At 41.4% G+C, this 13,832-nt stretch overlaps 1 protein-coding gene across 1 annotated transcript in view; it reads right to left on the minus strand.

Annotated features, from left to right (window-relative positions):
- HLCS (holocarboxylase synthetase) overlaps positions 1 to 13,366 on the minus strand; it is a 122,183-nt gene extending 108,817 nt beyond the window's left edge. Inside the window, exons 1-4 of the mRNA XM_032195378.1 lie at positions 13,163 to 13,366; positions 10,780 to 10,932; positions 5,247 to 5,409; positions 1,548 to 2,506 (exon numbers count right to left, since the gene is read on the minus strand). Of these exons, the coding sequence (XP_032051269.1) occupies positions 1,548 to 2,506; positions 5,247 to 5,409; positions 10,780 to 10,932; positions 13,163 to 13,366 (1,479 nt within the window). The remainder of the gene's footprint in view (positions 1 to 1,547; positions 2,507 to 5,246; positions 5,410 to 10,779; positions 10,933 to 13,162) is intronic.
- Positions 13,367 to 13,832: the final 466 nt, after the last annotated feature.

Consider the following 13,832-nt stretch of genomic DNA (forward strand, 5'->3'; position numbering starts at 1 on the left):
TAGTGGTACCTCTTATTATCCCTTCTATCACTCAAAATGTTAGACAGCTATCTGAAGATTTCAGTAGTCAGTGGCAAACATTTACCCGTAACACAGCCATGGAAGGTTCCTCACACCTTCTCCAGGAATACAGAGAGTAACAATAACAACAGCAACAACAACAAAAAGAACTGTTCAATGTAACTGTCACAATTTTTGGAAGGGTTGGGGCTCTGTTTGTTTGGCTGTTGTTTGTTTTTTAAACAACAATCACAAAACCTTAACACTGAAGAGGTTCCTAGTTGCTGAAATGTTATTATTCTTAAGCGGAGCTAATAAGATTTTGGCTCATTTGTATATTTCCCCTTCCATCCCCAAGGTGCTCTGAGCTACTTGTTAGATGCAGAATGTTAAACATTTAAAAGTTTAAAGGCCAAAGGAAGACTCTGGAAACAAACAAACAAAAATATGTTTCCAGCTGACCAGACCTTTCCTCTACTCCCAGAGAATGCATAAGCATACATTACTGACTGAAAACATACTTGTCTACCTCTAGAAAAAAAGAAAAAAAAAAAAGGTTAATTAATTTAAATTTTCAGTTTGTTTCAATTTTGATTGTAAATAGAAGAAATACATTCCAGACATATAAAAGTGTTTGTGTTTTTGTTGTCATTGTTTCTAATCTGAAAGAGCAGCAAGGCCAACACCATGAACCTATCATCTCCCTAGAAAGGATCTGTAGCCAGAACACTGCTAAAGAAAACATGAAACCATTCAGTGCAGTCACAGCACTAAGATACAATCAGAACTGAGAAAAGAGTAACAATATCAGCAAAACAGTACCAGCAGAGCTAAATCAGCAGTGGCATTCCAGGGCTATTCAGACTAATCTTTATTCTAGTTACTTGTTCAAGCAAAAAAATGAACGGCAGTTTTGGGGTATACAGTATGCAGCAATGATAGAGGCTGGGACTTTCTCATTTACTACTCACAGATTTCCAAAGGGGCTGCCTACCTTAAAACTTAAGAGGAGACTTCTTTAAGGTTTCTTGTGAGCTTTATTTTACTTTCTCTTCTGACTCTCTACTTCACCATAATTCATATTTTTGTATGGAAGTATGTTGCCATTATAACCCTTCACCCTGAGTTCACTACCACTGCTTTTCCTGTTCCCATTTTCCAAAGTCTGCAAAGTGCACAGCTTTGTCACCGTGCAACTTCCAGCAGGCACAAAAGGATAGCTCTGCTCTTGAAGACGCTTTCTTACTACGCATATTTGCTATCTCCTCTGCCACCCACTGTGATCACGCATGACCTACATGTTCATGGCTACATGGTGAAGACAAGGACTGGAACAGCAGTGACACTTTCTATCCTTCATTAAGCTTCCCAAGAACCAAGTGAAAACCATTCTGTATTCACAGTCCTTGTACAATCACCAACATATCCATCCATACTTGCCCCTTGAAAGCATCCCAAAGAGCAAGCCGTAAGAACCAGTGAATTTTTTTAGCATACCACAATATTGTGTAGCAATGTGCAAATCGATGCTTTTGCATACACAGTACCTGAGAAAGAATGGCTTCTCCTCCATTGTCTCCGTAAGGCAGATGAACAATAACTGTATCTTTATCAGCATTATTTAAATGACTCAATGGCTTCACTTTGCTGTTACTTTCCTTCTTTACTTCTTCAAAAATACAGCCACTGATCAAAAGGTTTAATTTCACTTCAGTGCTGTCAGTTTTAGAGACAACTAATTCATGAACGGTCTTCTTCAGTTTGTCTTTTCTCTTTATTTCTATACCACCAAATGTAAATGAGGAAGAAAACCCTAGAATCTTTCCACCCTTAGATAAAAACTTCACAAACTGTTCTTGGTTCTTGTCAGAAATAGGCTCCTCTGTGGCAATGATCAACAGCAGTGCATTATCAATCCATGGATCTTTGAGAACTTGCTCCTCGTGCAGCTGGTAGATGGTGTAGTTGTCTGCATCAATGCATTCCAGGAGGATTGATTTTACTTGGTCAAATTCCACTTTTGCAGTTTCAGAACCAACATAAATCAACACGTTAGGGGGCTTTCCAGCAAGGTTTACTCTCTTTATTCCTGTTGCCAGACAATCACCACCATTCTCATCCAGTTTGCTATTGCAATGGTCAGAAAGTTCTGGAATGTCTTCTGCAGAGGCAAATCTGACAGATTCAATAGTGCTGTTTTCAAGTTGCAGACATTCGTGACAGCTGGAAAGATGCAAGTGATGATGCTCTCCAAAGCCTGTCTCTTTGTCAGACAGGCTGTTGGATTCATCTTCATACTCACTTTCTTTCTCTAGCTTGGATTTCTCTTCTGCCTCTGGATCACCTTGTCCTACAGACTCAGCTACTCCTAACTTTGATTTAGCAGTAGTCCCAAGAGTAGCAGTAGGAGTTGCTTCATTCACCTGTGTACTGTTTCTACTCATCTCTTTTACAGACGGTGCCACCTGCGTCAACTCCTTCAGAGTCGATTCCTGTAAATGGACAGCTGGAAGAGTTAAATAATAAGAAAAAGGAGTTATAAAAAATATATTAAAAGATCTACAACAAATATCACCATGCCAGCAGGATCTAGGTTTAATTTCAGTGCAAATCATCTAGAATACTAAGAATTCCACTAGTTTGACATACTAAACCCTACACCTTTGAATATTAAAAATTTGCACTCATGTTCTTTACTCTAATGACTATTTGTTTCAGGAAAGCGTGTCAAAGCATAGCACTTGTCATTTACAGGGAACATTTAAATAAACACTAACATTCTTTGGAAGTACACAAATATTTGGATAAAAATAAAACCTGACAGCTACCGTATGTGATCCAGACATGTTCTTAACAGAACAGTAGTCTATGGGAGGAAGGGAAGGAAGCTTTTACACAAATGCATCAGCTTGTCAGCTTATATTATTTTGTCCACGACTAAAAAAAGTACAAAATGAAGCAAGGGAAGTACCTTTAGAAAAATACTGGTCTCTTAAGGAGGGTAGGGTGGAAAATTCCTTGCTGTTATTTTGAAATAAACTATTTTGAAATAAGCTATTCAAGTGATGATATTGGGTAAGATGGAAACATTGAACTATGTCTCTTGCATTGCTGTAGGCAGCAAAATAAAAAGTTTTGCACAAGTATGAAAGGGAGGAGAAACATCTGAATTGCTGAACTGCTTCCAATCTGCAGAAAGGGAGGCATAACCAGCCACAGCAAGACGTGAGCTAAAATTCCAAGGCAAACATAACAAATTGGAAGGTTTAAACTCTCTGTTTCCCCCCAAATGGAAATGCAGAGATAAACAATTTCTGGCAAGTACAAATGAGAAAAGAAGGGCAATGATGCCTATTGTTATTAGAACTTGTAGAGCAAACTGAGAAAGAGAGAAAAATTGCTCTTTGTACGGTAAATGATTTCTTTCAGCTTCTGAGCCATGGAAACATTTTAAATCAAAGCACACAAAACTTTACTGAATCCCTCTCCACTCCCACAAGGCCAAATAAACTTACTAAGTTGTTGTTTCTGATTTCTTATATAAATTCAGTGAGAAAGTAGATTAACAAAATAGTCAACTGGCATCCAACACACCAGATCCAAATTCAATTACTTTCTTCACTTAAGAACACTTGAAACCCCTTGAATCTACATCCCTTTGCCTACTTTGGAGTGCAAATTTGAAGCATGAGTTTTCAGACCCCAGAAGAATTTCACAGCTGTCATCATATTATTTCATCAAGAAACTCCATCAGTCTCTTTTGAAGCAGTTTTAGCATGAACATAGTACCTGAAGTAAAATGAACCAGAAAAGTGGCTCTCCGTCTCTTGGGAAACTATCCCAGCTTCTATCCCCTGCATGCATGCATGAATGTTTTTGCAAAACAGCACCAAGAGGAAACTGAGTTTCATGCCAGGTATATTTGCCAGCATATTCCTCATATTCCTGCCAGCTTGCTCCCTAGCTAGTAGTTCTTGATTTTGCCACTCCCTGGCCTGTGCCAATGCACTACAATCTACATTTTTAAAAAAATTGGAAAAAAAAAGGCTTTTTCTCTCATTTTGCAGTGAGAGTAAGGGGCTATAGAGGGATCTTTGCAGCCCAAATCATTGTATTATTGTAGGTAGCCTCATGAATCCACAGTTTTATCAACACAGATGAGAAGGCACAACTGGAGAAGAAGAAACAACACCATTGTTGAAGAAAAAAAAGAAAAAGGATATACTCACAGAGAGCCCACCATTTCACAATACCCTAGAATGTATTAATATGCAGTCTGTATTAGAATCATGCTGGAAACAAACGTTCAATTTTCGCAAAGGAAAGAGAGGTGAACCTTGGACTTCCCACAGCTCAGACAACAATTCTATTTAAGTATGGTATTACAAATGGAACCACTACTACTACTTGTCCTGTGTGTGTGATCTGCCCTAACTTCCTCCCTACCTTTGCCAAAGCTATTAAGCTAATGAGGACACAACTGCTAATAGCTTTGATATCATTAAAATTACCTCCTAAAAGAAATATACCATCCACCAAAAAATCAATTAGCACTGACAACATCCTCCTTCTCTTGGTTATTTCTTTCCATCTGTTTAGAAAGCACACGATCTCTTCTCTCAGTGATCCAAAGAATGAAGATGTTCAGTTTAGAGCAATTGTTCTCAAACTGTGTTTAGCTTTGAAGACACTTTCATTTCAAAACTGAAAAGAGAACATTTGACTAAAACCTTCTGTAATTTTTGCAAACAGGTCAGTTAATCTAACAGGCAAGCTTATAGAAACAATATTTTCCAACTTCACTGTTGTGATGCTTATACTTTCATGCGTATTTGAAAAAAGGAAAAATACCATCTTAGATACTCAAGGATACCATCGTACTAAGGTTAATTATAGGCAGTAGCTTATGAGGCAATACAGGAATAAAAAATAATGTTTTTAATTCCAATGTCTTTGAACTATTTTTCTGTTATTTTTCTTGCTGTATTCATAACACATTCTGTAAAGAGAAACTCAATCAAAAAGTGATCTAAGTTTTCAACAGTCTTTATATTTGACAGTATTCAGTATAAAATATGACAGTGAAAGAGTGATGAAATGCCTAAAATGACACCAGGAAGAAAACACTGCACAAAAATAAAACCATGTTTACTTATGTAGGTATGAAGATGATGTGTACAGTCCTAAAATAGCTATAAAACAAAGATGTTTTACCATTAAAAACACAATTTACGAACATACTTACAAACAATCTTGTGTGGCACCATTCCGTTATCCATTTGAAGCCTGTCTTCCATGAATGCTATTCCAAGGTTGCTGAAATTATCTACACTTGCTTCAGCAATTAATTTATAAGGTTCCCCAGGTTTATAGGCCAATGGTGAACAATAGTCTGACCACTTCACAACCTAGGAATAAATCATACACAAGTTTTTCAGCTTGAAAATGATACAGCAAAATGTCAAAATACCAACAGTATAATGCTTCTGTGAGATGAACTGCAAGTAAAACTGCCCTCCCTTCCCTAAGGATTCTGCTATTAAAAAGCCTCACAACAATAGGCAAAGCTAACAAAGGGACGTTCCCAAACCAAAAAAGCACAACTGGTGAATTCAAGTACCAGAAATAATTTTACTAGTTTATCAGAAGTATTAAGTAAGCATAAAAGATTCAAGTTGCTCATATACATCAAAAATTCTGCTCTCCAGAATGGTGTTATGAAAATTACATACTTGGGTTCAGCTGCTCAGAGAAGGTTTGTGAAACCCAAACTATAGAGTTGTAGTGGCTTGGAAAATGACTTTCAAGTTTAACCATAAAACCACCAGGTCAGCTGCATGCTTTAACATGCAGGTTAAACTCAAATTCTGAAATACAAGAGCAAGTAATAGCTTCAAACCAGCTACCCCAGAACACACAGCTGGTGAAAGCCAGCCCTCACATTCATGACTGATGTATCACTCAGGTCCTGGACATAATGACCACTCACTGGTTAAAGCAATAGCAATGAATTTCAAAGAATCATAGAATCATTAGGGTTGGGAAAGACCTCCAAGATCATCTGGTCCAACCATCCCCCTACAACCAATGTCACCCATTAAACCATGTCCCTAAGTACCACGTCCAACCTTTCCTTAAACACCCCCAGGGGCAGTGTTTCTACCACCTCCCTCAGGCAACCCATTCCAGTGCCTGACTGCCCTGTGTGAGAAGAAGAAATGTCTCCTAATTTCCAACCTAAATCTCCCCTGGAGTTTCTACTTCTAGGACCTGAAAGGTCACCTCTACGACTCTGTACCAGCCCCAAAGTTACAGGATATATTTCTGGGCACAATGGTATCAACCAGTTCTGAAGAAAAACAACATCTGCTTCTGGAAGATACCTATCCTAGCCCCTGCTAGACTTGTATCACTGCAGTTGGAGCATCAGTCAGACTTCCCCCCACTGTCACTGGGGAAATTCATGACCAAATCAGCCAATTACCCCCAACTAACTGCCTTGAGTGATATCCTGAATGACACTGTCACTTTCCAGATGGAAGGGATTCCCAGCTGTGTAGTCCATTGGTGCAATACCCACAGCTGAAATGGAAGTATCCTGTTGTAGTCATAAGGGGTGTTACTCTCAGAGCCTACCGCTAACTGCTAGCAGTTTGTGATCGCTGGTAACTAATGTGTAATGATACATTTATGACAAAGGATACTGGCTTCTTCCTCTTTTGCTAAACTGATTATCTACTCCCACAGCATTGTATTGACGTTCACAGCATAAAGGACTGACCTACACTGCTAGTAGTAACATTATTGCCATGTTACATTCTCTCATGCTTCTGAGGATAGGACCAAAACCAAATTCACTGTCACTCTAAAATCTTACCAGGTATATGTAAAACATATGCTTTGGCAACTCTAGTTTCACTGATAGATTCTCTGTGGAGAAGTCAGAAATGCCTCCCTTCCCCTGTGCTGTGTTTTAAACCCAGCAGGCAGCTAAATGCCACTCTCTCTCTCTTCCCAGGTGGGAGAGAGAATCAGAAAGGTAAAAATAGAAGAACTCGTGTGTCGAGATAAAGACAGTTTACTAGGTAAAGCAAAACCTGCACACAAAAAAAAAAAAAAAGAAAAAAAAAAAAGCGAAACAAACGGAAACAAACGGGGAATTCATTCATTACTTGCCATCATGCAGACATTCATCCACCACCAGAAAAGCAGTGCTCATTGTGCCTAATGTTTCTTGGGAAGACAAACGCCATCATTCCCAATATCCCCCCCCCGCCTTCTTCTTTCTTTCCCCCAGCTGTTATTGCTGAGCATGACACCATGTCATACGGGACATCCCTCTGGCCAGCTTGGGCCAGCTGTCCTGGCTGTGTCCCCCCCGCCTCCTGGTGCCCCCCCAGCCTCCTCATTGGCAGGGCAGGAAAGTCCTTGGCTCTGTGTAAGTGCTGCTCTGCAACAACTAAAACATTAATGTGTTACCATCACTATTGTCATCAAAAATCCAAACTACCACATCATACAAGTCTCCACATAGAAAATTAACTCTATCCCAACCAAATCCATGATATCATATCTGGGGCAACCAGAATAATAATAAAAGTCTTAGGTCAGACCCCAGGGAAGAGGACAGATTACGAAACATGAAACGCTTAGTCATAACCTGCATGAAGCTCTCTGATATCAGATTTTCACTAAGACCAGAAGTGCTTCTTCTAATCCACATCACAGACACATGCACATACCACTGTTCTGGACCAGAATTTTTCCAAGAGCTATGCAGCTGCCATGTCTCTTTGCCCAGGAATTCAGCAAGAGGTCAACCGTTCTTAGACACTCAAGAGTGTCTAACCTTCCTCACCTTTCTCTCTTCTCCTTCTCTGCATGTCCTTCAAGTCAAGTCTTCTATAACCCTCTCTCTTTTCTTCAGCATATGACTTTGGGCTACTCCCTGTGGTAGAAGGTAAAAGACTCACACCATTTTTAAGATATCCTTTAGATATCCTTTCTTATCCAGAAAACAGGCACAAGCAGCTAACACCCACATCACCTGCAAACTGTGAGGATATACTGAGGCTTTTACCATTTTTCATGGCACCAAGTAAAACATTAGACAGAATAACAAGTAACAACAAGAAGTGGTTATTGCTGTTTAGTGCAAATAAAGTAAATACACAAAAGAACCTCACAAAGTTAGGCTGCTGCCAAGACATATGACCTGGAATCCTGCTCATGCAACAATCCACAATGTACAAAAGTCCTCAGAAAGCATTTTCAAACCAGCCTTGCTTTTCTGCTTCTTCATCAAAATTCTGCCAGAATACAAAATGAAAGGCTAGCTCTTATTAAGAGATGAGAATTTCTTTATACTCCTGCTTTCTAGATCCACCCTAGTTTCAGCAGAAACCAGTCACAGATCACTGATTGCTGTACAAAGAACAGCTTTTCTCTCTAGAAATTCTTGTAGGCCACAAGAACAATCTGTTCTTACAATCCCTGTCTAGGTTGACAGCTGGCTGCCAGAGGCAGCAGAATTAAAAGCACTTCTAGTTAAGTGACACGTACACAGAACAATAATTATCAAAATAAAACAGCAGTTCTTTGTAGTTTCAGTCTTTTGTCTGGACTATTGCTTTGGAGCTTGATAAATCAAATTGATCATAATTAATGTCTATAGAAGAATGCAAACATTTTTCATTCTAAAGAAAATGCAAACTGTCTAGTTTATCTCCCACAATCAGAACTCACCTGGATGATTCCTCGGACTTATATCGAAGGCAACAAAAACATCAACAAAATAGCTAATGTGGCTACTTCCTACGTGCTCCAAGGAAATACAAAGCAAGCTGGACCACGGTCAGAAGGCTTCAGCAGAAAAGGTCTCAGAGCTCTCAACAAGCTTTCAGTGCCTCTAGTCCTCACAGTCCAGTTTTCATGGAGATAATGAACTGGCCTGATGTAGCATGGAGATAATGATCTGGCCTGATCTGGCACTTCAGCAGGACATCATTCCTCTAGAGGGCAAAGACTAACACGTTCCAAAAGCATGCTCTGTTCTCCATTCAAAGGCTTACGTGGAAGGTGAAGGTACTAAAAATTGGATTGCAGACACATCTGGATTTGTGCCCATTCCAGATCTGTCCTTCTGTTCCTGTACTGAAGTTAGGTAAGTCTATTTACCACCCACTCTGTTCTCAGTGTTCACTCCAGCAGTGAGTGCTCTGGATCATCTCTCAGAACAAGCTGCCTGGAAAATGCATGTTCCTCATCCAGGGAAGCCGATGAGCCACGGCCACTTGCAGACATGACTGGTTTCCTTTAACAACAGAAAGGGCCAGGCAACCTGCTGCCAGAAGGCAAGGATGACAGATAGTCCTGTGGGGTGCTGAGCAGAACTATTCAGGAAGACACCTTGTTGATTCCCTTCAAATGGGGATCCTAGCTTGTAGTGTAGCATAAAATAGCCTAGTTATCAGAGAGGACTCTGTCTATCTCAGTGATCAGGCCAGATGTTTTACTACTGTCTCCCCAGAGATATCCTAGCATGCCTGTCTTTCCCTATCTTATCTTTTCTGTAGGCAGTACATTCCTATTCACTAAGGAGAGTGTACAACATGCAAACACAGCCTGCCTTAGGAAGGACCTCAGGCAACCTGTACCACAGCCAAGACTTTTCCTTCCCTCAAAGTTAAGTTTGTCTTTTGCTTTGGCTTATAACTTTTCTTCCCCGTCAGACCTGCATCCAAGCTGAGACACTTGGACAGAAAAAATTCCTCATGTGAGGAAAAAGTTACTAGAACAACAAAATTTAGGGGAAAGAGACGTTGTCTCAAGTTCATAGTAAATCTTGATGGGCTCTGCATACTGCTTATAATGCATAATTCATTCAGAGATGCTATATATACAGTAAGTCAAATTTTAGAACATCATCTTTTAAATCTGTGTCTTTCCACTTTCAGCACAGTACTGGAAAAGGGACTTTAAGACTTCTAAGCATTTAGGATGTAAACATTTTCTAAGTATGCTTGCCATAAGGATTTCAGTACTAGTTTAATTTATATCTCTGGATGCCTCAAGATCATTTTGTCAGTATTATTTATTACAGGTCAAACACCATTTATAAGTTTGCAAACAAAAAGTACTGACATTCCCCCACCACACTTCACAGAAAAGAAAGGAACCGATTTGGGCCTTTCTTCTATAGACTTGACAAAATTATCCAAATGTATAGCACCAAACTTGTATTTATAAATCACAATGGAAGGAAGCTTCCAAGAGAGGTTTCCATTTCAATTGCAACTTTTCACACTCAGTCTGAGATTGAAGAGCTTTTCAGAAGTCATAACATATGCTTGCTTCGTATATTTTTACTTTGGCATTTGCTTCAGCTAGTGTCAGAGATAACATACTGAGATAAATGGACTTTTGATCTGCCTTAGTATGACAGCTCTTGAGCTGTTTTTTCCTGTTCAACATATATAACCATATATGCTTCACCCAATCATGACAGAATTCTGCAGTTTCTGTCCACAGACAGAGAAGTGTGCTACAAAAATAAACCACTCAGGAAAATGTCTATGAGTTTATTTGAAGTATAAAATAGAACTAAAGTATTAAGTGATCAAGTTTAATGAATAGCTTATATTTTTATTCCTAGAAACATTGTAAATGTACAAAATCTATCTGCCATTGATTTGTTTCCTTCAAGCATTTTGGAGTTATGCCTACCAAATGAGTTCTCCATACTACTTTCTTTGCAAGAAACAAAGAGCACTGCTTACCTCTTTTGAAGAGACAGGTACTTTCTGCAAGTTATCTGTCTGAGCTGAAATGCTTTCTGTCACAAAAGCTATATGTTCTGCTTCTAGCAATTTATCAGGATAAATAAAAGGAGAAATGAGAAGTAGACTCCATCTGTTTAAATCATCAAGGAGCTGAAAGAAACAGGAAAGAAAAATAAGTCTGTATGGAACATCTGATTTAATAATTCTTTTCTAAATTATCCCCAGCCCAAATTCAAATCTGACCCTTCAGCTTAACATGAACACTCTCTGTAATGCCATGAGGAAAACAACTTCCCATGAGGACAAAACGGGGTAAAAGGTCTGAATCATTAAGCAAGTAAAGTAAAATAAAAAGTGACAACCCAAGCTTTCAAGCCAATCCGGATTCCAGCTGTCAGCATTGCCGTAGGAGTACACAGCTGAGTGGGCTACTGATGACGGCCATGCCATTGGCACCATGACTTCTGTGGGCCCTTTATCACTGGATTCTGCCATCTGCAGCATCCTTCATCCGACCCAATCCTCTTCTCCTGTCCATGCTACAGTCCACCCTGCCTCCTCCTTCCTTCTGTCTTCTCTGACTACACAAACCCATGGTCCTGATGCCTTGGTTCTGGCTCTTTATGGCAGAAGACCACTGCCAGCTCCTTGGCAGGGGCTGAGAGAGCAGTCATAATGCATGGCCTACCTGGGCAGTCAGGACAGTGCCAGTGCCATTGCCTGGCTAGCACTGCAGGTGGCTTTCATTCTAGTCGGGTAACAATCCTCCAGGAAACCTTCTGTCCCACAGCCAAATAACACACACTGCCTCTGCACCCATCTGCCCAAAGAGTAGTCAGCCCGTGAGCCACAAATGACCCAAGAACCATACGTTACATGGGCCTAATTTTTAGGATACCTAATTTACCTAACCTATAAAGTTTTAGGATGTCTTTCCTAAAGCCAGTTATATAACAACAGTTATATTTTGTGGACAGGTCTAGCCTCCTAAGAACTATGACAAATTCCTAATCTTAAAAAATGATTAGGAAGAGAAGGAGAGGGTACTTTTTAAAGTATTAAATCTTCATGCACTAGCACCTAAATAATTCATTCAGTATGTAACTCGAAACTTAAAGAAATAAATCATTCAAAGGAAGTTTGCCCTTAAGGTAGTCCATCCACTTAGCAGACCATTGGGCAAGCACTTTTCTTCATTAAATTATAAAAATTGTTCCCTTGCATCTCCTCATCAAGGAGCAAATAAAGCTCAATAGCTGGCATCACTATACCAAACAACAGCATTAAGAACCTCAACACTTCTCAATAAATAATCTGTTCCCATATCATCTTATGTCAAATTTTACACAGATATTGCATTGAACTTTCTTTCTCTGCCATATTTTAAAGGCGACAAACATCAAAAGAAATGGTTATTTCAGAACTACTATGCTAGGAACAGGTTTTGTATGCCTTCAGTAACTTTAGGTAGAAATGTAAGAAAGAGTTGCCTTTGAACACACTCCATGTATATACATCGCTCCACATGTAAATGGAAAGAGTGCAATATTAAGTCTTGCTTGAAGAACTAAAATTAAAGGGGACAGACAGACAGGCTAGACTGCCCGACCGACCAGCTTCACAGAGCGTGGAAGCTGCAAGAGCAAACACTGCTACCTTCCGCGGGAAAGTGAGCTAATCTGATGGAGCTTTATACTACCTTAAGCCTCCAATTTGACTACGGAGCAAACAACAATGCTCGATGGGTTACCATTTACAGCCGCTGGTATCTTATCTTAAGGAAGTTATTGACTGCAGCCCAGAGGCAGTTACGCCTACTTGGAAACCAAACTAGCCCAGCTAGCTTCCTAGAAGCCAAAAAAGCATGAGAATTAACTTTTTTTTCTCTTCACGGTGTTTGGGGATGATGCCGCCCCTACCCGTAATGCCATTAGGTCCTTGGGTGTCACACGACCGAGGTGTAAGGTGGCAGGCGTCTCACGCGGGGACTCAGAGTCATATCCAACCGGGAACTTCAGTGCATATTTTGAAGGGGCGAATATGTTTTAATTAAGAGAACTTTCAGTGCATGTTTTGAAGGGGCGAGTACGTTTTGAATAAGCGCCCTGACTTTATGCCAAACTTTAAGGAAAAAAAAAAAAAAAAATGGATCTCTGGAGGGGTTTCCTAACTCCCCAAAGCGCAAATAAACATTTATAACATTTATTTGTCAGTTTTTTAGCCTGGGGAGGGGACGGCCGCGCCGGCAGCGCCCCCCCCCCCCCCGGTTGTCGTGGCGACGGCTCAGCCGTCGCCACGGCAACCGGGGGGGGGGGGGCGCTGCCGGCGCGGCCGCTCCCCGCCCCTCTCGCCGTGCCCCGTCCCCCCGCTCCCCGGTTACCTGCGCCTCGTCCGTGAAGAAGACTTTGTTCCCCAGCCTGAGGCACACGCGCTCGTCGGGCGGCGCGGCGCGGCGGCAGCAGCGGCAGCAGAAGGTGAAGGAGCAGCGGGAGCGGTGCAGGCGCCGCACGGTGCGCCGGATCAGCGCGGCCGAGCAGGGCCCCCAGCGCGCCCATAGGTAGAGGTAGCACAGCGTGATCAGCATGGCGGGCGCGGCACCACCCCCCCCACACCCCAACCGCCGCCTCCAACCGCCCCGCCCCGCCAACGGCCACCAACGGCCGGCAACCGCCGGGCGGGGACACGCCCCGAGGCACGCCCATAGCCACGCCCACCCCCCTGTTGGCTCCCTCCCTCCCCTCCGCCTCTCCGATTGGCTGCCGGCCTGACGCCCCGCCCCTTCTCAATGGCGGCGCTGCCCCAACGGAGCCCTCAGGGGGCGCGGGAGGGGTTGGGGTGCCGCCCGCAAGACAAAGCTGCGTTTGAAACAAGGGAAAAGAAAATAATTAAACATATTTAGTTAAATTAAATAAAAACCTGTTTTGTATTCTTGTGTGGTGTGAATCCTTACAAAATTCCTGCGGGATGGGCAGTGGGGAGTAGCGTATATCCACCTTTCCCAAGCATTTTGACCCATTCTGACCCAATTCCTCAAGGAATCGTTCATTTCC

Source organism: Aythya fuligula, chromosome 1 (assembly GCF_009819795.1).
Source record: "Aythya fuligula isolate bAytFul2 chromosome 1, bAytFul2.pri, whole genome shotgun sequence".
Classification (NCBI taxonomy): domain Eukaryota; kingdom Metazoa; phylum Chordata; class Aves; order Anseriformes; family Anatidae; genus Aythya; species Aythya fuligula.